Source organism: Camelus dromedarius, chromosome 34 (assembly GCF_036321535.1).
Source record: "Camelus dromedarius isolate mCamDro1 chromosome 34, mCamDro1.pat, whole genome shotgun sequence".
NCBI classification, from domain to species: Eukaryota; Metazoa; Chordata; class Mammalia; order Artiodactyla; family Camelidae; genus Camelus; species Camelus dromedarius.
Genome location: NC_087469.1, coordinates 14790277 through 14816049, shown reverse-complemented (window position 1 = coordinate 14816049; position 25773 = coordinate 14790277). Strand labels below are relative to the sequence as shown.

The 25773-nt window shown below is 44.7% G+C and overlaps 2 protein-coding genes across 3 annotated transcripts in view; one reads left to right on the top strand and one right to left on the bottom strand.

Annotated features, from left to right (window-relative positions):
• Positions 1 to 234: 234 nt before the first annotated feature.
• Positions 235 to 6187, top strand: SRPRA (SRP receptor subunit alpha). The gene is made up of 14 exons (XM_010986256.3): positions 235 to 442; positions 1060 to 1143; positions 1440 to 1603; positions 1787 to 1950; positions 2198 to 2354; positions 2491 to 2644; positions 2878 to 2969; positions 3073 to 3191; positions 3320 to 3406; positions 3717 to 3889; positions 3983 to 4196; positions 4601 to 4764; positions 4849 to 4947; positions 5092 to 6187. Exons 1-14 carry the CDS (start codon positions 326 to 328, stop codon positions 5218 to 5220), a joined length of 1917 nt encoding a protein of 638 aa, XP_010984558.3. The 5' UTR covers positions 235 to 325; the 3' UTR covers positions 5221 to 6187.
• Positions 6188 to 6468: 281 nt separating this feature from the next.
• Positions 6469 to 25773, bottom strand: part of FAM118B (family with sequence similarity 118 member B) — a 38028-nt gene continuing 18723 nt past the window's right edge. The window contains exons 2-8 of one of the 2 annotated variants that reach the window (XM_010986251.3): positions 25045 to 25137; positions 20953 to 21205; positions 13897 to 14124; positions 11238 to 11366; positions 9795 to 10080; positions 7196 to 7255; positions 6469 to 6943 (exon numbers count right to left, since the gene is read on the bottom strand). In XM_010986251.3, the coding sequence (XP_010984553.1) occupies positions 6930 to 6943; positions 7196 to 7255; positions 9795 to 10080; positions 11238 to 11366; positions 13897 to 14124; positions 20953 to 21205; positions 25045 to 25130 (1056 nt within the window). In that variant the 5' untranslated portion in view covers positions 25131 to 25137 and the 3' untranslated portion in view covers positions 6469 to 6929. The remainder of the gene's footprint in view (positions 6944 to 7195; positions 7256 to 9794; positions 10081 to 11237; positions 11367 to 13896; positions 14125 to 20952; positions 21206 to 25044; positions 25138 to 25773) is intronic. The other variant, XM_031443412.2, reaches the window with a different exon arrangement.

The window sequence follows — 25773 nt, the reverse complement described above, 5'->3', positions numbered from 1 at the left end:
GGCCGTTCAGGCGGGCGCGCCCATTGGCCAGCCTCCCCTCTGGACCCCGCCCCTCCGCCCTATAGGCAGCCGTCCTCTCCCGTGACTCCCCAAGAGCCCCGCCCAGTCCCGCCCCCTCCCTCCATTGGCGAGCCCGGCGTCTACGTCAGTCCTGCGCGCCCTGGGGTGGAGCGGGGGAGGGTCTCCCGCGGCGCCGAGCGGAAGTGCGGCTGAGCCGGTTTCCGGGGCCGCTGGTGTGACGTGTCCCGCGCTTGACGCAGCAGGAAGCGGCGGCGATCGCGGCCTGAGTTCCCGGCGCCGGACCGGCTCCTCTCCCGCTGCCGCCATGCTCGACTTCTTCACCATTTTCTCGAAAGGCGGGCTCGTGCTCTGGTGCTTCCAGGGCGTGAGCGACTCATGCACCGGGCCCGTTAACGCGTTGATTCGTTCCGTGCTGCTGCAGGTACCGCCCCCGCGGGATCAGAACTCTGGGCGTCCCCCTGACCTGGTCCATAGTCCCCTCGACTGGCCCTGCGCCTCCCTCCCACCCCGTCGGCCCACCTCAAACTGGTCCCTTACTCGTAATCCGGACTTGACTTCTTTCTCCCGCCCCCGTCAGACCCTCTCGCAACTTTGCGACGTCCCCTCCCCCTCCGCTTTCTGGGACTCTGGCCTGATTTCCTATCCTATTGAGACTTCCCATTGTTCCCTCCACTCACTCCCAGCAGCTTGGTTCTCTGTCGTTTCGAAGGCTGGATGAGATAATGGATGGAAAAGCGTCTTTCAAGAACTGTAGATAGTGTACAGCTGCTAATAAACCCGATTGTTTATCTGAGGGCTACTTTCCTTCCGTCTCCACGTGTCCTTCCTTCCCACCTCCTTCCCCTTCCCCCCAGCTTGGTGTCTCCTTTTTTCCCTGGTGGAGTGCTGGAGAGCAAGCAGTCCCCGCGCATCTTCTCGCCCTGGGAACAGATTTGACTTTGGGGGAATGTCTAGTTATTTCTCAAAGGTAATCCTGGAGGCGTCCAAGTTTATGTTTTGTGGTGATGGTCCGAACTCTGAGATACACTCTTTTTCCAGGAAAGGGGAGGTAACAACTCCTTCACCCATGAGGCTCTTACACTCAAGTACAAGCTGGACAACCAGTTTGAGCTGGTGTTTGTGGTAAGTGGGAGATATTTTAGAGGGGCATGAATACGTTTGCAACACAGTCCTGATTATTAGGAGAATCCTGATGAATTGCACCCAGTGTATATGATGAAGTAACTGAGAAGATAGGGAGGGTGGAGGGGGAAAGGGAGGAAGCTCTTGGGCCCAGTCAGAGAGCTTGGCGTTCCTCCGGTCGGGGCAACCTGCCAAGTGGCTGAGCCAGTCTCTGGAGACCTGGGTTGAGTTGGCTTCCCTCTGTTCTGGGCTGGCATGTAAGCAGATCTGTTGGCTCTGTTTATTTCCCTAAACAGGTTGGTTTTCAGAAGATCCTAACACTGACGTACGTAGACAAGTTGATAGACGATGTGCACCGGCTGTTTCGGGACAAGTACCGCACTGAGATCCAACAGCAAAGTGCTTTAAGTCTATTGAATGGCACTTTTGATTTCCAAAATGACTTCCTGCGGCTCCTTCGGTGAGAGGCCTCTCCTTTCGAAACCAATTTCCATGACTTGATAAGCTCCCTCCTTCTGGAGGGCAGTTCAAGTGTAGTAAATTGTGGCTTGAAGGACACTCCTGAGCTTGCTGCCCAGTTCTGATTGTCCTCTTGATGTGAGGGCCGTGTCTCTGGATTTGGACTATCCTTTTTTCTCTTTAGTGAAGCAGAGGAGAGCAGTAAGATCCGTGCTCCCACGACCATGAAGAAATTTGAAGATTCTGAAAAGGCCAAGAAACCTGTGAGGTCCATGATTGAGACACGGGGTGAAAAGCCCAAGGAAAAAGCAAAGAACAGCAGAAAAACCAAGGGGGCAAAGAAAGAAGGTGAGTTTGAGCTTGGACGTCCTGGGGCCTGAGAAGTCGTCAGGGACTGAAGTGGTCCCTGTCCTTCCTCTGTCATTGCTTGCCTCCCTCACTTGGGGGCCTGCCACCCTCACTGTCACCTCCAGTCCTTGTCATCCCCAAGATGTTTGCTCCTAGATGTTTCCTCGTTACGACTTGGGACACTTTTTCCCATTTGTTTATTTTGTTGGAGTTTGGTCCTTTTTTCAGTGAGTTTTGTCCTTGATAGGTTCTGATGGCCTTTTGGCTACCAGCAAAGCAGTCCCCGCAGAAAAGCCAGGTCCAGTGGGGCCTGAGAATGGGGTGGAACTTTCCAAAGAGGAACTGATACGCAGGAAGCGAGAAGAGTTCATTCAGAAGCACGGGAAGGGTATGGAGAAGTCCGGGTGAGCATCCCAGCTTGCACCATGAGTACCATTATCTAGACACGCTGGAGCGAGAGAGTTCTCGTCTCTGACTCTTGGGTGGATGTTTCCTCTCCCATTTCTCCACCATAACCCTTTGTGCTGTAACCCTTTGCAGTAAGTCTGCAAAGTCAGATGCTCCCAAGGAGAAGGGCAAAAAGGCGCCCCGGGTGTGGGCACTGGGTGGCTCTGCTCCCAAGGAAGTCTTGGACTACAGCACCCCCACCACCAACGGAGCCCCCGAGGTGGCCCCGCCTGAGGACATCAACTTGGTAAGAGGCAGCAGGGGCCAGAGTGAAGGCTACCGTTAGTAAGAAACGGGGGAGGAAGTGGAAATGAGGAAGGTGGTACCCTTGATTTCTTGGAGTGAGGGGGTGAGTCACACTTGGAGCTTCCCAAATCATAAAGGGAGAGCAGAGCAGGCAGGGCGAACCCTGGGCTTTTCTCCCTCACAGAACCCTTAGTGTCCCTGACCCCACCTCCTTCCTTTTCCTACACCCTCCAGATCCGAGGGACTGGGCCTGGGGGGCAGCTCCAGGATCTGGACTGCAGCAGCTCGGATGACGAAGGGGCGGCTCAAAACTCCACCAAACCCAGGTAGGGGGTTTCAGGTGGCGGGTGGTACATGCAGCTGCAGAGCTGATGGGCCTGGACCCCTGCCCTCTGGCTTTTGTGCATCTGTACTCTCCTGTGCCTGCAGTGCTACCAAGGGGACTCTGGGTGGCATGTTTGGGATGCTGAAGGGCCTTGTGGGTTCCAAGAGCTTGACTCGTGAAGACATGGAATCTGTGCTGGACAAGATGCGTGACCACCTCATTGGTGAGTCTGCCGAGCAGGTGGGCTCGTGTTTACGGGGTAGGGATGGTGTGGGGTGGTTTCTCAGTGGTACCATGAGGGTCATTCACTGCTGATGTGGCACTCACACCACACCTGTCCCCCCTCCTCAGCTAAGAATGTGGCAGCCGACATTGCAGTCCAGCTCTGTGAGTCTGTGGCCAGCAAGCTGGAAGGGAAGGTGATGGGGACGTTCAGTAGTAAGTACCTCCCTCAGCCAGAAGTCCTTAGGTAAGGCGTTATCCAGGAGGCTTCCACTAGACCTCCGTTCTTACTAGGTGTGTGATTTTTGACAAATTCCATAACCTCTAATCTATTACATAGCTTAGATTCTAGGTGTTAATAACATCTAAATTAGAAGAACTAAATGAGTTAATACTTGTAAAGTGCTGTCGGGTATGGTGTGGATTCCTGGGCAGACTCCTAGTTCCTTGAGCTCTGAGTTGTCCTGGGCGTCCTTGGAGTATGTTATTTGGGTTTCATGGATCTGCCTCCTCCTCCCCCTTTCAGCGGTGACTTCCACAGTAAAGCAAGCTCTTCAAGAGTCCCTGGTGCAGATTCTGCAGCCACAGCGCCGCGTAGACATGCTCCGGGATATCATGGACGCCCAGCGTCACCAGCGCCCTTACGTGGTCACTTTCTGCGGCGTTAACGGCGTGGGGAAGTCCACTAACCTTGCTAAGGTCAGTGCAGTTCCCCAGCTCATCTCTGACGTTGTTCTTCCCCATTTCCTAGCCTCTGGGTCCAGGTGGCAGTTTCTTTTGCCATTTTCACAGATTTCCTTCTGGCTGTTGGAGAATCGCTTCAGTGTCCTCATTGCGGCCTGTGATACGTTTCGCGCTGGGGCTGTGGAGCAGCTGCGGACGCACACCCGGCGCCTGAGCGCCCTCCACCCCCCGGAGAAGCACGGCGGCCGCACCATGGTGCAGCTGTTCGAGAAGGGCTACGGCAAGGATGCTGCAGGCATTGCCATGGAAGCTATTGCCTTTGGTACAGTGCACAACAAGCGGGGAGCTGGTCTGGGCCCCTTTCTTCCTTGGTTTCTCTTGGAACTTGGAGAGGACCAGGATTACCCTACTACCAACTTACTGCTCAGAAACGGGTCAGCCTTAGTGACATGCTCTGCTCTGGGGTCCCAGGTGTAGTTACAAGCAAGGCTAATGCATCCCAACCAGAGAGGCCTCTCCTTGGTCATCTTTATCCTACTGTCATCCTTCTCCTAAATGTGCCTGATGGCCGAGCATGGGAGTTTTTTCTGATTTTACATGACCTGGTAGGTCACCTAGAGCCCGAGGAAACAGGCTTTTAAGGCGGCCAGTTTGGGACTCCTTCAGGGCAAGCTGAAATGAGCGCAGTAGTCCAGATTTGAGCTGACCGCTTTTTTTTCTCTCTAGCACGAAACCAAGGCTTTGATGTGGTGCTGGTGGACACGGCGGGCCGCATGCAAGACAACGCCCCTCTGATGACTGCCCTGGCCAAGCTCATTACTGTCAACGCGCCCGACTTGGTGCTGTTTGTAGGGGAGGCCTTAGTAGGCAATGAGGCTGTGGACCAGCTGGTGAGGGCTAGAGCCCGGTTCTCTTTCCAGCCTCAGCCTTGGCCACTGTAGCAGAAGCACTGACATCATGTTTCTCCTTTCCAGGTCAAGTTCAACAGAGCCTTGGCTGACCATTCTATGGCTCAGACACCTCGGCTCATTGATGGCATTGTCCTTACCAAATTTGATACAATTGATGACAAGGTAAGTATGGACATGGGGCAGAGTGGGGCTGGGAGGGAGACGGCCAGCCTTCACAAGGGAGCAGTTGGCTCCAAAGCCTTCTGTTGCTGAGGGAGTGGCAGGGAGTGGCCTGGAGCTGAATGGGGATCCTTTTCTCCCATTCAGGTGGGAGCTGCTATTTCTATGACCTACATCACAAGCAAACCCATCGTCTTTGTGGGCACTGGCCAGACCTACTGTGACCTACGCAGTCTCAACGCCAAGGCTGTTGTGGCTGCCCTCATGAAGGCTTAACATGGCTTTTGCCCAATACCAAATCACCGCTTCCCCCCAAAGCCCCCATCCCTGTATCAAGAATGTGCTTCAGAGTATGTGAGCGACTTGTCTTCAGTGTAGTTCAAAGGCAGAGCAAGGGGAGCTCCAGGGGCTTCCAGCTCTAGGAGGAGCTCCTAACCCCACTCCCTGTTCAGCCCAGCCTCCACCTGCAAGGAGGGCCTAGTCATGTTAACAGTCACTGCCCGGTGCCCCACCCCCACCCCAGTCTTCCCTGTTCCTACTCAGGCATCCCTTCACTCTGCCTAGAGACTCGGTCTCATTACAGCTTTGACCAATGGTTAGAAGATCCAACACCAGAGCTTGGCTACTTAGGAATTAGGGAATGTCCGAACATCGTTGCCAGCTCCATTAGATGAAGAGACTTCCAGAGCCAGCTCTGGGCCTTGAGTGGCACCTCTCCCTAGGATAGTCTTCAGGTCCCTAGGGCCAAGATGACACCCCACATGGTGGCAGTGTATGGCCTGTTCTTAATTGCTGCTAACTCGCTGATGACCCCTCTCCCCATTTACCCAAAGCATCAGCTAGGCCAGAGAGGTGCCGCAGATGGGTGAAAGGGGAGTCCCCGCTTCCTCGGAAACACAGGGAGCCGAGCTGCAGTGCTGCAATGGGCTTCTCAGCCTCCCAAACCACCTCCCACTCTGAGAATCCACACATAACTTTGCATGTTCCCTTTCCTGGGAGAAAACCAGCTGTCAGAAGGGGATACACGTGGCCCCCAGCCCCTTCTTCACCTGAGCAGTTCCTGGCTTTCCCTCCTCTCTACAGTGCCTGGTAGACAAGTGCTACGTTGAAGAATACGAACCTTGTTAAGACTTGTCCTGTAGCTTGGTATTACAGACGTGCTATTAGTGCAATAAGGTAAAGGCTGTCCGCCCAGAGAAATACATAATTTATATAAGAAAATAAATTTCATAAATAAACCGCCTTTTAGGTCTTGGGAGTTACTTTATAGGGGACTGGGAACTAAAATCCCTCCTTGCACTAACTCTAGTTCTAGGATGTATGGTAAGAAAGGAAACACCGGATGGATGCTGAGGAATCTGGTAAAACGAATGGTTCTCCTGAGAACGAGACCGCCCTGCTCCAAGGTGGGAAAACACAACCTGGAAGATTTAAACTGAGTTGCGAACATGAGGCTGGTCAGTGCTTCTGCAGGTCAGGCGTTCTCTAAAGTGATTCTAGAAGTAGACCCAGGGCCCTGGGAAGTAAACGAACAAGCTTTTAATACAGCTCAATTATGTAAAATACTGTACACTGTAAAAGGTCTAGAAAACTAGAGCTTCAAGTCATGTTTTAAAAAAGCCATTAAGCTTAATTGAAAAACCAAGTCGAGAGTACAAAACTGCAGCCAGGGCCACGGCCAGTCCGTGGCGTCCAGATCCCAAATCCTTCACGCAGCGCCACAGCCACAGTCAGCGGAGGGGTCCTGTGACCTGCTGTGTGGACACGGTGCCAGCCGGGGGTGGGGCGGGGCTGCACTGGGTCACTGAATATGCTTGAAAGGGAATGCCAAGAACCAGCCGGCACGAGGGTTAGGCGGGTACTCCCCCCGCCACCACCCTGGCCCCGGCCTTCCACCTCGGGGCTGCGGTGCTTCCTGGGAGCTGCTGTGGGTTCTCGTACGTTTGCTTGTTAAACACTGTCCACGGTGGCGAGTCCTCTAGCCCTCATGTACTATGGTCTGTGGAGAGAGAAAATGCAGAGAATACAGTGAAGCTTCACAGAACAGGGCTACACACCTAACGCTGCAGGTGCTCGAGCTCAGCCCTTCAGGAGACGACATGCAAGAAACCAGGGATCTTGTCACAGATGTGACGGGGACACAGGCTCCGTAACAGGTAGGTGAGGGAAGGAGTCACTATTCTCCAAGGTGTTAGGCCCAGGAGAACGCTTTCTGCTGACAGACGGACAAGTAGAACAGGAAATGCCATACCTCTCACTTCACTGTGTGCTGCAGAGGAGCCGTTCAGCTGACCTTCTCTCACCACCCCTGCTAAACGGAACACACATCGGTATCAGATATTAGACTGAAAAGCTAAAACTTAACAGCAGAAAGAAAAGAACCAACTGAAGGGAGATGAAAACACATGGTTTGACTAAGAAGGGTGATGTGTGGCAGGAGGCGGCGGCGGGGAGAATAAACTGGGTTAGTTTTTGCACTGTTGTATCAAATAACAGGGACACGGTGAGGTCCCTGAGTGCGCTAACATTCCTGGTGAGCAAAACAAAAGTGTGCTTGCCGTCCCTAACTAGTCTAGAAGGCCAAGTTTAGGTTCAAAAAATTACTCCAGCCTGGGATAAGAAGCCACACACAGGTGGGCAAATTCAACCAAGCACAAGAGTGAACAGCAGCAGACATCCCACGGGATAAGACAGGTTTCCAGGCTACGGTGCAATTGGCCACATGCCGCTGTTTTAAGAATTCTCTTCCGCAGTCACACTAAGCACATTTCAGATGCTCAATGGCCACGTGTGGCTTGTGGCTACAGTACTAGACAGTGAAGATTATAAAATATTTCTCATTGTAGGAAACTATCGGACAGCACTGGGATAGATAAGGTGTAGGAAGAAGTTTGAAACCAAACATATGGAAGAAAAAAACCAGCAAAAACAGCAATCAGAATTACGGCCAATTAGAGTATAAATAAAAGACACAAGTTAGTACGCCCCTTTTAGAAAAAGCACTTCAGCAATGCTTCTCAACCACTAAAACGTTCATGTCCTTTGACCAGTAAATACACTGAGAGTGCATCCTAAGGAAATGAGGCAGGAGGGAAAACTGTAGTGATGACAATGACGATGCCGTTCACCGCAATGGTGCTCACAACACGAAAAACCAGGAAAAACCTAGAAACTCCTAACTTAGGGGAATAATTAGGTAACTGACATCCGCACTGGAATTTAGGCGTTAAAAACACTGGTTATGAAGACTGCAGCTATGTGGGAAAATGTATACTGCATCACTGAATAAAAGAAGTACCAAGACTATGTATACTTTGTTTACAGCCATGAAGAAATGCTTAGGGAAAAGTGCTGACCGGAAATGGACCAAAATTACTGCTTGGAGGACACTAATGAATTATATGAGAATCATCTGCTTTTCCCAATTACTTGATTTTTCTGAAATAAATGTACTCGGCTCCCACAGAATCTTCTGAACCCAAGTAATGTTCACTATGCAAAAGCAAATACAAAATAATAAAATTAGGAATTATTTGCTTGAGACTTCTGGTCAGCTGATATAATCTTCTGATTTTTTACTCATGTTTCACTTCTTTTATCTTGCTCTACAACCAAAATTCCAAATCATTTGAAATAGAGAATGTTTTCTTAAAAATAAAGTGCAGAGCAAAATGCCAGGCACACAGCAAAAGCTCAGTGCTAAAAACAACAGCAGCAAAAGACCTCTGCCCTCTCGTCAGTATTTACCTACAGAGACTCAAAACATAACCAAGAATGGAAGATAAGCTTGACTTGTCTCAGAATGAAAACATGTTTTTAACCTAAAACTGCTCTGCTATATTTCCGATCACAAACTCGGCTGACCATTCTAATAAAGCCCCCGGCCACACTGCAAATCCTTGATTTTTAAGAATCCGTGGTACCCTAATGAGTGGTAACTTTGGGGAAAGCCGCTCTGCTATGATGCTACGCAGCTAATGAGAGAATCCGTGCGATACCACGATACTGTTATGATTTTGTCAAGAAGACTTAGGATTTAGTGTAACAGGAACAGCGGTCTGGCAGGATTTCGTTCTTTTCAACTTTAGTATCCTCCCGGGGTGGACGATCTCTGAACGTAGATCAAAAGAAATACGTAGAGCTTGGGTACGTGCTCCTTGCCCAGTGGAAAAGCCCGCTGAAAGTCTGATGTGTGGGCAAACACCAGAAAACATAACCCCGAGAAAGAGTACTAAATTGTTTTCACAAAAGAGATAAACAGAAAAGATTTGCTTTTTTTAAGGTTTTTTTTTTTAAAAGTCTTCTGGAGAAAGGGTAGACCTAGTTTTCAGTGTTTGGTTATGGTGATGCCTTTTACAAATCTTCCATCAAAACACAGCCATGGATAATAAGAGCTTGCGGAATTTCTCATCACAGGAGAATCCCACTTGAAGCAACCCGATTCAGAAAAGAAACCTGGGAACGATTATTGGGTACAGGACCAGTTCTCTCTGTATTAAATTCCCTGTACTTTAATAGGCCCTCTAAGATACATTCAGAATGACAATGAAAAGGCATAGACACATACTTTTTAAGAACATATTCTACATAAGGGGGATTTCTGGGTCAAAGGTTTTAAAATGTTCAACATGTTCCAAATCTCCCCTTCAGAAAAGCTGTACCAACTCTACCTTCCCACTGACACTACGTGAATGTATTTCTTTCCTCACAGCCTTGACCTCTAAATCCACACTGCACCTCACTGCTTAGCCTACCCTGCAGACTAACCACGATCTCCCTTCAGTCCGGTTAGGACTCTACTCCTCATCCTGGCAATGACGTTACCCCCGCTCATCTCAAACGCCTCTCACCTGATCCTCCCCGCGTGGAGATCTCACACGTCAGCCGCTTGAAGTACTCCGGAAGGTCGGCGTATTCATTTCCATAGGAGATGACCTTAATCCCTTTGTCCAGCATGTTTTCTCGAAGCTTCTTGAACTCATCCACATCTCCTCTCCGAACCAGCATGAAATGTTCTAAGTCAGATTTATGCTTGACAGCCTCCAGAAAAAGGGCTTGGAAAGTGGTGTCATCCACAGTCCAGCCACAACCCAGGAAAAGAAACGACTTGTTTTCATAGAGTTTCTGAATCTCCCTCTTGCAGGAAAAGAAACAACACATTAATGACACCAAGACACCATGAAGATGTGTCTGAAACAAAAAAGTCAACAGGGGCATAACTGCTACATTTAGCAGACCAGGATGACCGATTAACCCAGATTTAAGGGGCAGATACGTCCTGCGAAGGAGTCTGATCTCCTTGTTACTACAACTTGACGACTCCTCTAAAACTGTCTCTTTACCTGGCCTTCTCCTGCAGGCTCTCTAGTCAGGGTTCACGGATCTACTTATAGTTTATTTTTCAGATCTATGTGCCCAGAGGCCATAAGGCAATGAGTAGTCTTCAGTATTTCTCACTCTTGCCATTTTCAGGATCATATCTGCCTTTTTTGCTTTACAGACTGAGCCATGGATCACCAGAGATAATTCTATCACCAGATTTGCTCAAAGACAGTCTGACACTTAGAACATCCATATGTAAGTGTGTATGTATGTATGTATATATGTATGTGTGTGTATACATATACACATGCATACACACACACACACATACATATAAACATAAAAATACTGGAAATGATTTTGCTTAAGGGATTACTCAATGTCCGTAATAGATGCAGTTGAAACAGATGTCAGAGCAAAGAACAGGTCAAAAGTAGTCCCCTTATGCTTTAGAAAACATCACATTTTCTTGGTCTTTTTTCACCAAAACGCCTCCATTTCATCACCCTATCCAAACTGTTTTCAATTTTTTCCACTGAGCAATAAATGTGAATAAATGTGATGATTCAATATAAGCCCGTCACCATTTATACAAAATCTCTTTAGAACGTGGGCAACAGTAGTGACTGGACAGTGAAAAGCTGCATAAATCAGTTTCGGCACAGAGAGGGTGATTAACGCTATGAAGTACCAAACAATGAAGAAGGTGATATATTCTTTGTGAAGCTGATGCCAATCAGATTGCCCTCTGCTGGCTGTCAATCAAGAACAAAGTAAAACCCTGACACCTGAAGAGGCTCGACCTCTCCTAAGATGGCATGCACACCCACAAGCTGAGCAGCACAGGAAAGAAGGCTTGACCTTCCAATTTTAATTAATGTACAGAAACGGTTATCTCTGCAAGACCAATGGTGTACTTAGGGGTTTCCCAGGAAGGCTTTCCTGAGAACGGCAAGGTCAGCACCACTCACCATGACTTCAGTGTTCCTGAGCACGTTCTGATACCCAGCTGGATGAAGGACAATGCCACTGGGGTTGGTGTAGACCCCATGGATGTGTAAGACGCTCAGCTTCCGCTTCTCCTGAGCCCACTCTAGGACCTGCACGACACAAATACGGCTCAAGCAGGTGGGCAGGGCTAGCACTTGTTTCAAGGTTCCAAAGGGCAAGAGGCTATTCTGAGGACAAGGCTCTGACCTAACCCTCCAGCTTCACCGGCGGGCAAGAATGTGGCCGCCTGATGTGGCCTCACTTTCCATTTCGGGCATGGCTGTTGAGACTGACTGTAACAAGTCTGCTGATTTCTCTTTGCAAGTAACAATCAAATACTAGAATTTCTTTGCCATCATTTGCAAAAACAATAGGGGCTCTTTCCATTGGTGACATACATGACAGCTTTGGGTGACTGTTTCAGTTAATGGTCCCCAAGCCTCCTTGTCTCCATGCCTCCCTAGTCCCCTTTCACACTTCCTCCAGGCTTGGCCACGTGGCTTGCTTTAGCTAAAGGGACATTAGCAAACATGACACAAGCAGACGCTTGGAAATGTTGGCACAATGAGTCTTATTTCTCTCTTGCTGCGTTTTGGAACCTAGCCACCACATGGAGAAGCCTGATGGCCTGCAGGGGTGCGTGGCCCAGCTAAGTGCCTGCACCGACAGGTGTGGAAGCAAGCCAACCCCCACCACCCAGGCTGGCCACCAGAAGACTGCAGCCATGAGGGTAACCTGCAAAACCAGCAGAACTGCCCAACTGAGCCACTGGGTCCAGCTCATATAGCCAATTCACATTATCATGGGCAAATAAAACACTGTTTTAAACCCCAGAGTTTTCAGGGTGGTTTCTTGTGCAGTAATTGATAAGCAGCACAAGCAGGACTTCGGTCACCTCTGGGTTACCTAAAAGGCTACCCGTGAAAAACGATCACTTAGATGACGGCTAAGAACGGCCAACAGGATTCCATGGCTCTATATTCTCAAGGACTTGAGACAGTATAGATTTATTCTTACAACATTCTAGAGAAATAAGATATGGATTAGGGAAAAACAGTCAAGAGGCACAGAGATTGAGAACTGGAATATTACCAAGCCCCATCCTAATGACTAGTCAGTAATTTTAACTGTTAGGCTTCCACACTGCCCCTAATGTGCACTAAAAATACAAAGCAAATCTTGAGGTTCCGGGGTGAAAATGAGAAGGGAAATTTTAAGTCTAAGAGAGATCCTTAACTTTGAAAAGCCCCTTACGCTTCTGATGTTGGTAATGATGTTCGGAGATTATGTAAGCTGTTTCTAGCCATTAATTTCTGAATTTCATTCAGTCATTTACTAATTCAAAAATTATTTACTGCGCACCTACAATGTGCCAAGTACTACCTGAGACATTAGTGTAAGAAGGGCTGGCATGTTACCTGTCAAAATGGAGTTGCTATTCCTGAGGAGTCAACAGCCAGAACACAAACGAACCAAGACAAAAATGGGAAGTTATAGTAAGTGCTTCACTGAAGGAGAAGGACCATCATTCTTAATTAGGATGGTCAGAGGAGGTGACACTTAAGTGGAGACTTACAGGTGAAGAAGGAGCCACACAAGGCAGGGGGCAGCAGGCGGAAAAGACTCCAGCCAGAGAAAACCAGCCTTCACAGCACCATTTCTCTAAGTTGGATTTCCTTTTAAAAGCTGACTTCAAGGTCAGCAAAATCACAAGACTGGTATTGTAGCTGCTACTCTGGCAGAGGGGGAACTGGGACACTGAGTGCCAGTGGGTGAATCATTTGTCTATTCAAATTCCACTCAGCTGGGCTCTAAGCTGGACACAAAGGCAGGTTCCTAGGAAAAGAAAGTACACAAGGGAAATTACAGACACCACAGGGCGGGACAAATGAGACCTGGTAGCGCTTCATTACCTGTTTTTTCGTTTTCTTCTTTTTCTCCTTCAATCATTACGTCTTTGACATCTTTCTATGGCAATGAAAACATTTTCCCTTTTATGGCTTCAGTGTATTTCATCAATTAAATGGTGTTCTTTATAGAATCTCCTCTCAGTGCCAGATTTCAAATTACAAACTCTGGTGACGGTTCTAATAAAACCTTCTCTCGTTAGCTGACCCAGGCTGACATCTATAATTCTATATTATGGTAGATGGCTGGGGTATAGTATGGCTACATTGGGGAAAAAAGTCTGCTGAGTGTCCACTGCACCTTAACCTCAACCCAGCTGCCACCTGGCCTGAAACTTGCTCTTCAGACATAAAACAGTCTTTATACAGTTCAAGATGCCACGAAGAGCAAAGCCTAACAGAGAACTCTAAATTAGTACTGCACCGACCTTGTATTATCAAGTATTAAAGACTCAGCTTTGACAGTTCAAATGACTTCCTGCAATCCTGCTTTCAAACTGAGTGAAACTGTCAAAACCCAAAGAGCTGAACACTTTTAAGATCTGTGCTTTATACTGTGTATTAATTTCATCACAAAACCTAAAAACAAAAATCCAACCAGGGATAAGAGTCCCCCTTTCTACCTCTCCGTAAATCTCAGCACCACACAGTATCCCAACCAGAAAACGGTATTTCTGATGAGGATACGATCCGCTGGCCTGAGGAAGAGACGAACCAGTCCTTTATTTTTTACCTTCTTCTCATCAGTAAGGTCAAGGGATTCTAGTTGTTTGCCCTGATCTGCTGCGTACAGTTCCAGGAGATTGTCAAAATTTGTAGTTAATACCAGGGCTCCATTTTCCATCAGGTGGAGAACTGACTGAAGTAGCTGTTTTCCAGAATCTTCCATCTTTGACTCCAAGTCATCAAATACTTCATATAAACAGTCCTTGAAAAATGTGGATCGAACGTTACTAGTACGCTGGGGAGGGATGTGAGAGAGAGAAGTCAGTCCGGGGGGTTCTGGTACATCATTTGTTTTCATTACAACAAGAGCAACTTTTTGAAGAGTACTTTGCCTTTAAAATAAAGGTAAGATATCCTCTCCCTCACAGGGTTATAATAAGGAAAACAGGAGGATACCTGCCAAGCGCTAGCACAACACCTAGCATGTAGCAAGTGAGCAGGACTATCACACAGCACGCAAACACCCAAAAGCTCTCTATTTAGGCATTTTTACAGAATGACGGCAGTGGAGAAGGCTGAAAGATGTGACTCACTACCAGGACGAAAGGACAGCTGGGGCAGAAAGCACGGCACCCACGACCCTCTAAGTAGGCCTCAGGTAAGAAGACAATACTTTTGGTTAAACTTCCCTCATCTAGGGCGTGCCCACTAAGAGACAGCTCTGAAGGCAGTTAACGTGTTTTTCTGATCTGGGGGGCTTTTTACAGATGCTGATGGATTTAGGGGAAACTGCTTAGCTGCTCCCTGCCTGTTTGTTTCCCGGCATAATTCAGCAACTTGTTTACAGGGTTGCTAGGAAGACTACTTAGTATATAACACAGGTAATCAAAAAAATCTGCATTTTGCAGCTGTTAAAAATACCAAACACTAATTGGTTCTGAACAGACTCCCTGTTTCTTAACATATGGTTCATTTAAATAACTGCTTTCCCAGCTTGTTTTGAATACATGTAAATATCTCTGAGGACTAACGAAGAAACAGAACACGAATCTCAAATGGGAAGTTGGCCTTCTAACTTAAAAGACAAAGGGATCCCTGGGACAAAAGGAATCTGAAATGGGAAAGTAACTGTAATGCTATAATAAATATCTGATCTCTATCCTATTCCTGCAAAACCATTCCATTAGATAATATCAAAACAAGGGGGGAGGGTACAGCTCAAGTGGTAGAGCGAATACTTAGCATGCATGAGGTCGTGGGTTCAATCCCCAGTACCTCCACTGAAATACCAAATAAATAAACTTAATTACGTATCCCCTCCAAAAAAAAAAATCAAAGCAAGAATTAGTTCTTACAGACCGCAATATTCCCCATTTAAGCTCCAAGTAACTGCAATTAGCTGTTAAATAGCAGATTAGCAAAAACCCTTCGGTTATTCCTCAAAGTAATCCCCCAACCTTCCTGGTTTCCTTTGTGTATCTTTCCAATAACAAAATGCTCCAATAAAGATCTGTTTCCACAGAATCTCGTAAGCAGATTCATAAAACACATTTCAACTTGTCAAATCGTTTTCCTATTTTTCAAAGTATTTTTTATAAAAGTATCAGTTCTTTCATTATACCTATCAAATAAACGGTAAATTACTTTCATGGGAGAAAAATCAGAGCACAGAGGTGAAAGGGTACCTCTGCCCGGTGACGCCACCCCCAGAAGTGCACCTGGCTCCGCCAGTCACTGTTCCACGCCGCGTCTACCGCAAGACGGGCTTCTCACTGAGCCCTGCTGTCAGTGGGCTCGAAGATTCTTCTCTAGGGCTACTAGACGGTTCAGCCCACAATTTATGTGGCTAAGAATGTAGGTCATATTTTTCAACTTTTGTCCATTCTCATTACAACATAGCATAGATAATTATGTCACATGCTAGCAGCCTGTAGGTAACCAACGGGGGAACTCTCACACTTAATCAGAATGAACAACCTGATCAGAAATAAATGAAGATTTACCACTCTAGTTACTGAATTTCACTACATACAAGAGTCAACTACTACTGAATGCCAGGCACTTTTCTAGATTTGTCATCAAAACTATGACACCACTTTAACGTCTACCAAAAAGACAATCCACTTGCCCTACAATCTTGCCATCTCAGTTCCGGGAACATACCTGACAGATGTAACTGCAAACAAATGAAAAGACATATGTAACATTATCACTGCTCTGCTATCTGTGACAGTAAAAGGCTGGAAACAAGCCAAGTACCCGCATACAGGAAACTGGTGGGGAGAGGTCCCCAGGATGCAGCTGTTAAGTGAAACGAACAAGGTGCAGGTCAGCACAGCTACAATGCTGCCTACTGACGTGGGCAAGAAGGCCGTGAGGTAAGAATAAATATAATCCTATTGGCTTGTTTTTGCAGAGAAGAACACTGGAGGGATACTCAAAAGGAGTGACCTTTTGAGTGAAAAAAAACCCCAAAAAACAAAAAAACAGAAACAACGTAAAAAAAGAAAAGAAACAAAGGCACGGTGACCAATGTGGGGCAAGTTTGAGAAAAGGAGGCAAAGACATGGGTGGGAGCGAGCTGCCGCGCCCCATGTCAGTCTTTTCACATCATTTTCATTTCCGCCATGTGTGTAGATGATACCCATTCAAAAAAGCTAAAGTAAGTTTAAAATTACAGAGTATGGTGATTCTAAGAACTTCCTTGTTGAGTTTTGTAACTTCATTTTGGACCCTGATTCATACACACGCGGTTAAACAGCACTGTTATCTGGCACCAGTTAAATCATTATGCACACTGATAAAAACACCTGGGTATACAACCAGGTAAGCATGGGTGTGGGGTGTATTTTCTTGCTTCTAAGAAGTACAAAAGGTTAAAGGCTGGAAATAAATGTCATGAGTCACTTATTTTGGCTAACAACCTCTTGATCCCATCTCTTCCAGTTACTGCATTATGCATGCCAACACAGAGGAAGGAAAGGGGCTTTTGTAGCTGCATTGATTTCCTCACACTGAAAAATGAACTTTTTCTCTTGAAACAGGTGACCCTAGAACTCAATTTCCCACCAGTGGCCTCTCTAAGTAAAGACAAAAGAATGAAAACAAACAGGGAGGTTCCATGGTCAAAAGGAAATGCCTAACTCCCACACACATTTATGGACATTTTCTCACTCATTTAAAACGGTGAACTGGGTCCAATGTTGCTTCATTTCCTTCTACTCTGCAACTCCCATCCTTCCAATCCCAGATACAAGTAAAAACAAAGCCAAAAAAATCCTGACTTATTTTAACCAAGGTAATTAACATTTATAGTGCATTTACTATGTGCCAGACACTTCGTATATATTTTCTCACTTATTTTTCACTTGAGTATTATCCCGGTTTTACAGGTGCAAAAATAGATTCTGAGAAGTTCCCTGATGTGCCCAGGGTCCCAGTGCTCTTAAATGGCAGGGTCTTTCTGATTCCGAAACCCAAGCTCTTTGCAGTGTCACTTCCTACTGTAAGAAACTGGCTCTGCAGATGGGCCTGTTAACCCTGTCATATTATTGTTGCTTGTTAGATTCTTAAAATACACACACACACATATATATATACACTTAAAAGATATATATATTTATATGTACTTTCCCAAGTATGTATCTCTGAGATCTGATTTTTTTCATATACATAAACCAAAACAACACAAACAAACTGAACTATGTAAAGCATATACGAAAATTCACTTTCTACTGAGACATTGTAGAGATCTGCAAAAAACTGAAAATACTACTCTTCTCATTTATTTATTTAAAAAAATTTGGGGGGGGGCAGGCAGAGGTAATTAGGTTTATCTATCTATCTATTTTTAGGGGAGGCACTGGGGATTGAACCCAGGACCTCGTGCATGCTAAGCATGTGCTCTATCACTGAGCTATACCCCCCCCCCCCAATTTATTTTTATTTGGGGAAATATAATTACTTTGCATAAACATGTTATTTATGTTACTGTGCAACATAACTTATTATTATTTTAAAATTAATTTAATATTTTAAAATTTTGTTTTAATTCTTAAAACAGTGAATGTCAATATATATAACCCACAAAAACAAAACCTGTTTGAGATTCTCAGTAACTTTTAAAGAGAAAGGAGAAAGAGAAAGGAGAACAAAGGCATTTTGAGACCAAAAAGTTTGATAATTGCTACTCTATCGGATCTGACACTAATCCACAACTAAGATTAATAACAAATCTTTATCCAAAGACAGTGATTCCAGTTTGATATATTTATTTAATATAGATTTGTTAACACTGACCCTAAATTCTCTTATTACCTTTGATCAACTAACCCAACTAGCAAAATCATGCCTTCTATTCTCAGGAGACCATTTCAATGGATGAGTGAAGGTTCCAGCCGAGGTACCAGGGCGACGAGGCACCACCGCGGGTCCCGGCTTCAAACAGGGCTTCTTCATTCACAGACCAGTCTTCCTGGACTAATACAGCAATCGGTCCTCACAGGCTCTTTCTTTCTTCTTTTCCAGAAAGATGACATTTTTATTAACTAACTGGCTGACACACTTCTTTAATACTTTTCTCTTAAATTTCTGGGCAATATACTCTTTAATGACCTTTTTATGTGACAGTGATTTAGTATTCTTTTGGACATTCCCTCCTTTTTTCTCTCAAGTGTACTTATCAGATGTCAACACAGCCACTTTCTGTTGATTAGTGTTTGAATCATTTACCTTTTTCATCCTTTCACCTATTTTTAACAGCTTTATTGAGATACAATTCACGTAACACACAATCCACCTATTTGAAGCACATGGTTATTTGTAGATTCACAGATGTGTGCAACTGTCACAATTTTAGAACATTTTCATCAACTCAAAAAGAAACCCTGTACCCTTTAACTATCACCCTCCTGCCTTCCATCTCTGTTCCAGTCCTAGGCAACTACTAAACTATTTTCTGTCTCTTAACAGATTTCCCTATTCTGGACATTTCATACGAATGAAATAATCTAGTATGTGGTCTTTTGTGACTGGCTTCCACTCCGCATAATGTTTTTAAAGGTTCATGCACGTTGCAGCATGTATCAGTGCTTAATTTCTTTTTATTGGCAAGTAATATTCTATTGTATATTCCATATGAATACGCCACAATTTTGTTTACTTGTGCAAGTTAATGGACATCTGCATTACTTACAGGTTCTGTCTCTTATGAATAATGCTATAAACATCTGTTTGTAAGTCCTTACACAAACATATGCTTTCATTTCTCTTGTGTACATATCTGTAAGTGAAACCGCTGGATCACATGCTGACTCTATATTTAATTGTTTGAGGAATGGCTAGACTGTTTTCCACACTGTCTGCATCATTTCACAATCCCAGCAGTGTAGAAGGGTTCCAGCTTCTCCACATTCTCGTCAGCACTTAACTTCTCTGACTTTTTGATCCTAGCCATCCTGGTGGGTCTGAGGTGTTAGGTCACGCGGTTTTGATTTGCGTTTTTTAATGACTAATGATGTCAAGCATCTTTTCATGCGCTTACTGGCCATCTGTATAATTTTCTTCAGAGAAATGTCTATTCAAATCCTTTGTTCATTCTTATTTATTTATTTATTTATTTAATTGAAGTATCACAGGTTTATAATGTTGTGTTTATTTCTGGTGACAGGCACAGTGAGTCCGTTTATATATACACATATACACTTTCTCATTATAGGCTATTACAAGGTATTGACTACGGTTCCCTGTGCTGTACAGTAGGACCTTGCTGTGTATCTATTTTATGTACAGTAGTTAGTATCTGCAAATCCTGAACTCCCACTTTATTCTTCCACCCCAATCCCATTTTTAAATTGGATTATTTGCCTTTTTATTGTTAGGCTGTAACAGTTCTTTATATATTCTGGCTACTATACCCTTATCAGACACAGGAACTGCTAACATCCCCTGCCACTCTGGGGCTGTCTCCTCACTTTCCTGGCAGCACTCTGTGAGCCTAACAGCTCTCATTAACTTGAAGTCTAGTTTATCTACGTTTTCTTTTGTTGCTTGTGCTTTGGGTGTCATGTTTCAAAAACTACTGCCAGATCCAAAGTCAGGAAGCTTTCAATCTATGTTTTATACTAAGAGTTTTATAGTTTTTAGCTCTTACATTTAGGTCTTTAATCCATTTTGAGTTAATTTTTGTCTGTGGTATGAGGTGGGGATCCCATGAGTTCTTTAAAATCTGTTAATTTCTTATATTGTTCTAGATTAGTAAAAACTTTATCCCAATTAAGGACAAGGAAATGAAAAGAGGAAGTAAAAGGTGCTAAGTTTTGGATGAATTGTGAACCAGGAGGAAATTACTTTTAACCGCCTTTTAGGTTACCCCTTAATGACATGTCTTTCCTATAGGCCCTAGGGCATAGGGGGAAGAAAACCAACACTTACAATTGACTTTTTAAAGAGTAAGAGTTACACCTTTCGTCAAGGTGTACTTACCTTATGAAGACTTTTTAAAACATGCTTTGCCTACTCTATTATTTCCAAATATATCTTAAGTGAATCTTGATTTTTAAAACAAATCAAGACAGGGAGGCCCTTAAATCATTCAGAAATTGATATCCAGTTAAGCTTAATGAAACAAGACAAAATTCCACATACATATATTTGTGTGTGTGTGTGTGTATGTGTGCGCGCGCGTGTGTATTTGCCTTTATAAGGAATGTTAAAAACTAGTGTTGCTTTATCTACAAAATAAGAATTATGCCTAATCTTTCTGAGATTCCCTAAAAGGCATGGAAGTCAAGGAACACAGCACTTATAGTGTTGAGCATAGAAAAAGTAAATTCAAAACACAGCACTAATGGGACAGTGGTCTCATTGTTGTACATATAAAGGCCACAACATGATCACCATCATCACATGTGCGAGCGCGCACACACGCGCGCACACACACACACACACACTGAAATGAGGGGTCGAGATAACTACCCTCAATCAGGTCCACAAACAGACATTTTGCAGACGAGCCAAATGCTATGTGAATCTATAAGCTAGAAATGAACATCCTCACTGCATTTAGCAAGCATGTCCAGTTTTAGGGGAGATCAAATGCCAGGGCACACGGAAGGGTACTCACTGGAGAGAGTTTCTGGATAAGGTCATGGGCAACATGCACAAGGTTCTTGTCTTCATGGAGACATTTCTGAAACTTTTTGCTCTCTTCATCTTCCAGAAGATCAAAATCAATGGCAGCGTCCAGCAAGGCCTGGATCAACCCCTTCCAGGATTTCAGGGCTGGGACCTGGGGCGCCACCGCAGCACTGATGCCTGTTCCAATCACCAGCACTAGCTCCCGCGGCTTCTTAGTTTTCAGGCTTGGGAGCAGCTTCCTGAAAAAGTCAAACAAATGAGAGGACTGGAAACACCCCACAGACACGAGGCGCAGGGAGAGGCCATCTCAAGCCATGAGTTTCAGCTCTAACTCTTACAGTCGCAAAGATGACAACTACCAGTTCCTGACCCCTTTCCAAAGGAACATAAGCTAAAGACCAGGATATCATGCCAGAGCTTCCTGAAAAACAAAGCAATAACCCCACTGCGGAAATCCTGAAGACCAGTTGTAAAATGAATTTTCTCCCTCATAGTCCCCTCAGCCTAAGAAATATTAGGAAAAGGGCCAGTTATTACAGCTCAGCTGAGTTCTGCTAACTAAATTGTATCTTAAACTAACATTAAATTTCAAAAAACAAGCCTGATTTGGATTCCAGAGAGAAAAGAAACCCACACATATTAAATTCCTACTGTTGAGAAATGCGAAACAGAAGATGAAAGAGAGCCAACAGAAAGCTTAAGTCCAAATTTTGTGAACATCAAGATGAAAATGAGCGTGACTAGAATTGAGCACGACATAGTCAAAAATGGGACTAAATCTGCCTTCGGTTTTGTTCTACATATCCTCGGGGGGAGGGAGGGAGAGAGGGAGAGGAAGAGGGAGGGAGAGGGAGAGAAAGAGAGGAAAGAAAGAAAAGAAAGAAAGGAGAGGAGAGGAAAGGAAAGGAAAAGAAAGAAAAGAAACGGAGAAAGGTGGCCAACAGAACTCTGAAAACACAAGAGCCTCATGTACCTAAATAAAGAAACAACTATTCATCGGGAACGAGGGAAGCCGGAAAACACTCCTTTCCTCCTGTGATGAGAATGGAGTTCTGCCCTGCGCTTCTAAGTGCGGCAGCATGGGTACAAGCTTTTGTGTTTTGTTTCTCTATGCCCCCTTCATCCTGGAAACTATACTAAGATCTGCTTGAAGTAGGTTTATTCACTTTAATCTTGCTGATGGTATGTTTTTTTTTTCCCTAAGACACTGCCTTTCTCAACCTTTTGTCCAAATGATAAAATGAACAACAACAAAAAAGGATCTGCTTTCCTTTTGCCATAATGCAAGAAAGAAACAGTACTTTGAGCCTTGAGAAACCTGGTTTCAGGGGAACCCCCTCCAGACCTGCTGTCCCTGCCCCCAACTCCATGAAACACTCATCGAGCACCAGACACTCAGGTCGGCGCTGGCGATGGCTCTGTGGACACAAGGGAGTGCCTGACCTCAAGAGCTTCAGCTGTTGGGGAAGATGGATAATGGATGTGAGAAGGAAACAATGAAAGATGAGCTTCAGTTCCAGGGAATCAAGACAGTGAAGCACACACATATATTTACAGAAAACTTCTAGGATGCGTAAGAGCTGTAAATAGTGATTAACTCGTGACTGGGGAGAACTAGGATTTTTACTCTTCACTGGAATATGCTGTACTCTTTGCATTTTTTATCTCATACATCATAGATTTGAGGTGCGCTTTTTCTGAATTTAAGACTTCCAGTTAAAAAGGAAGAATTTAACAGTTATGTTTCACTTTTAGTTCCTCCTAAAACACTAAATAACAGTAATTTTTTAAGAAGGTGTACATTCATAAAAAGTAGAATAGGCAAAGATGACAAAAACAAGAAAAGCAAACAAAAGAGGTCAACAAACTTTAGAAGTTGTCAAGTAAGAGCTGACTCCCTCTGTGGAAGCTTGGGAGTGTTCAGGTACGTCTGAAGGTGGAGGGGCAGGTGCGGCCAGTGCCGGAGAACTCACTGCGGGGCTGTATTAGAAGCAGTCAGCATCCTAGGACTGGACGCTTACCTTCCAGGGAGGTTGAACCGGAGGACTCTGTACCTGGGAACACTGTGCACAGCTCAGAGGGGGAGATAAACTTTGTTTAAGAACTATGAGACCCTCCCTGCTCCTAGAGGAGGACTCCCCGGCACTAGCAGTCAAACTTACACCTGCACCACACTCCCCATCCGGTCAGGAGATGGGAACAGATCCCTTTGGGGAAAGGGGCCAGCATGAGAGCAAAGACCCACAGATTCTGATAGGAAGAGAGTTCCTCAGCCTGGAACCCAGTCCATGCTTGACACCCACAATGAAACCCGCCAGGCACCGCGCCCCTCATGCACACGCTGATTCTCCAACTGGCTTTTTAGTCTCTCTCTTTTTTAAAGTGTTTCCTCTTAAATATGAGCAGAAAAATAAGAGTCATCTTACATTTGAATAAAGCCCCCAGCATAAGTGTTACACCAAAACAAACCAGGAGACAGAGCTTGAGGGAAGGAAGACACAACATGGGAAAGAGAAGAAAAACTGAAAATGAAACTGACATCCTCACACAGATTTTTTTTTAAAAAAAGGCATCTATGGAAAGTGAACAGAATGCTATGAAAAAGAAATGGGCAAACAAAAAGATTTTTTAGAAATTAAAGACACAACAAATAAAAATTGATAAGGTTAGAAGATACAATGGAGAAGCTCTCTGAGAAAGTACAATAATAAAAACAAAAGAGATAAGACAACTGTAAGAAAATTAGAGACTTGATCCAGAAGCCAACATCTGAACACTAAGAGTTCTATATAGACAGAATGTAGAAAGGAAATTATTAAATTAATAACACAAGAAAATTTCTCCAAAGTAAATCAGTAGCCAGCTTACAAGAGCTACCTGATTTCTATATTCATGTGAAGATGTATCATCGTGAAATTTCAGGCTACTGAGAATAAAATAACCATCTTACCAGCTTCTAATGAGAAAAGAAAAAGAGGTCATATAATACAAAGAACCGGGAATTGGAACAAAGTGGCTACTTTGGCAGGATCACGCAGATGTTAGCAGAGAATGGGCAATGACTGCAACTCTAAAGAAAATGATTTCCCATCTAAAGTTCTGTACTCAAGCCAGACCATCAAATAAATGTACACGTACAATAAAGACAGTGTCAAATGTCCCCCACACTTTCTGCCTATGAGTCCTCACTAAGGAAAAAGCTAATGAGATGTTTTTCAGCAAAATGAAGGAAAGAAGACATGAGGAAGGAAGACACCGAAAAGGAAGACATATGATCCAGGGAACAGAGGATCCAATACAGGAGAGACATATGAGGAATTCTCAGCGTGACAATGAAGGAAAACGGCAGACAGCGGCGGTGCAGAGGCCTGGAGGACTGCTGTCCGGAGGGAAGAAGCCACGGAACAAGCTGAACTAGAACGCTGCTGCCGCGCGTGTCGGCAGCTCAGGGAGGTTTCCTCTCTGTCACAGAGTCTGAAGATAAATTGACAGGCACACAGGAAACAAAGCCAACCAAAAAAATGAGCTAATCTTTAATAACTTGGAGAAAAAATTCTAATCACAACACATTAGGCTCAGCTATGAATACTATGAATACAGTCATACAATGTAAATATTAAAAACCGATTTAACAAAAACTTGCAGTATGAAACACACTGGGAGGCTGTGGGGAGTCCACGTGTGTGTGGTGGTGGTGGACGGCAATGCGCAGGGGAGGAGTCATAAGCCTAATCCTCATTTTCCATAACTGGAAACAAGACAAAACCAAAACCTTAAAAAAAGCAGCACACATACAGCATTCAAAATACAGATGTAAATATTAGAAGAAATGGATAAAGCTGAGAAGTGGGAGGGGTGAGGCATCATGAGCCTTGAAGTACTGACTTTTAAAATTATATACATTTCTGAACTTGATAAAAAATAAAAATGAAATTCAAAATAAAAATAATTTAATTTTTACATGAGGGCCAATGTTAATTAGTGATACCAACTGGGATGCAGGGTAGGTTCATTATTTTTCGTTATCTGCCACCAGTGGTGATTTACTGTGTTCCTCGGACTCCCTTCCCTTGTTTACCTGGGCTTTTTGGTGGGGGGTGAGCCATCACTGAAGAATCCCAAAATCTTGTCTATATCCGAGGCCTGGCTCCCTGTAGAAGCCATCCAGTTTCTAAAATAGATTAAACACCATGGACCACAATTAGATCTGTGAAGTATACCATTCAGAATCAGCATATACACTTAACAGTTTTAAGAAGCTGTACATCCTAAAAGTGTTTTAGAGGTATAATCTGCTAAACAGAAATTTATTAATTAATGAGTGTTCCAAACTTAAGGAATTAAATTCATCCAAAAGAAAGTAACCTCGAAATTAGGACTTTGGTGCTCTCTACTTCTGTTCCCGAAGGGTCCTCCCCGCTTCTCAAAAAACGAAACCAAACCAATGTCAACTCATGTCAATTACTGGCCATCACTTTGTGGAGACTATGAAATATACCTGTTTTTCTCCTCTGAGACAGGCTTGGGGAAGACTTAAGGGATAAAAATAACCCATGGGTAAGTGTGCTAATAACCCCCAGTTATCCATTTACTATCAGCTCAAGAAATCACTGGGCCAAGAATAGAACAATCAATACGAACTTGCTGATTGTTGGACCTTCCAGGCTGCTGGACAACTGTGCTATCATGGGCAGCAAGGCTAAACATAGTGAGACACTGCGAGGAATGGGAAAGGGATTACCAAGTAATTATTCAGGTGATGAGCTAATCAGCAAAAGTACAAGAATTATCATGGTACTCCATGGTA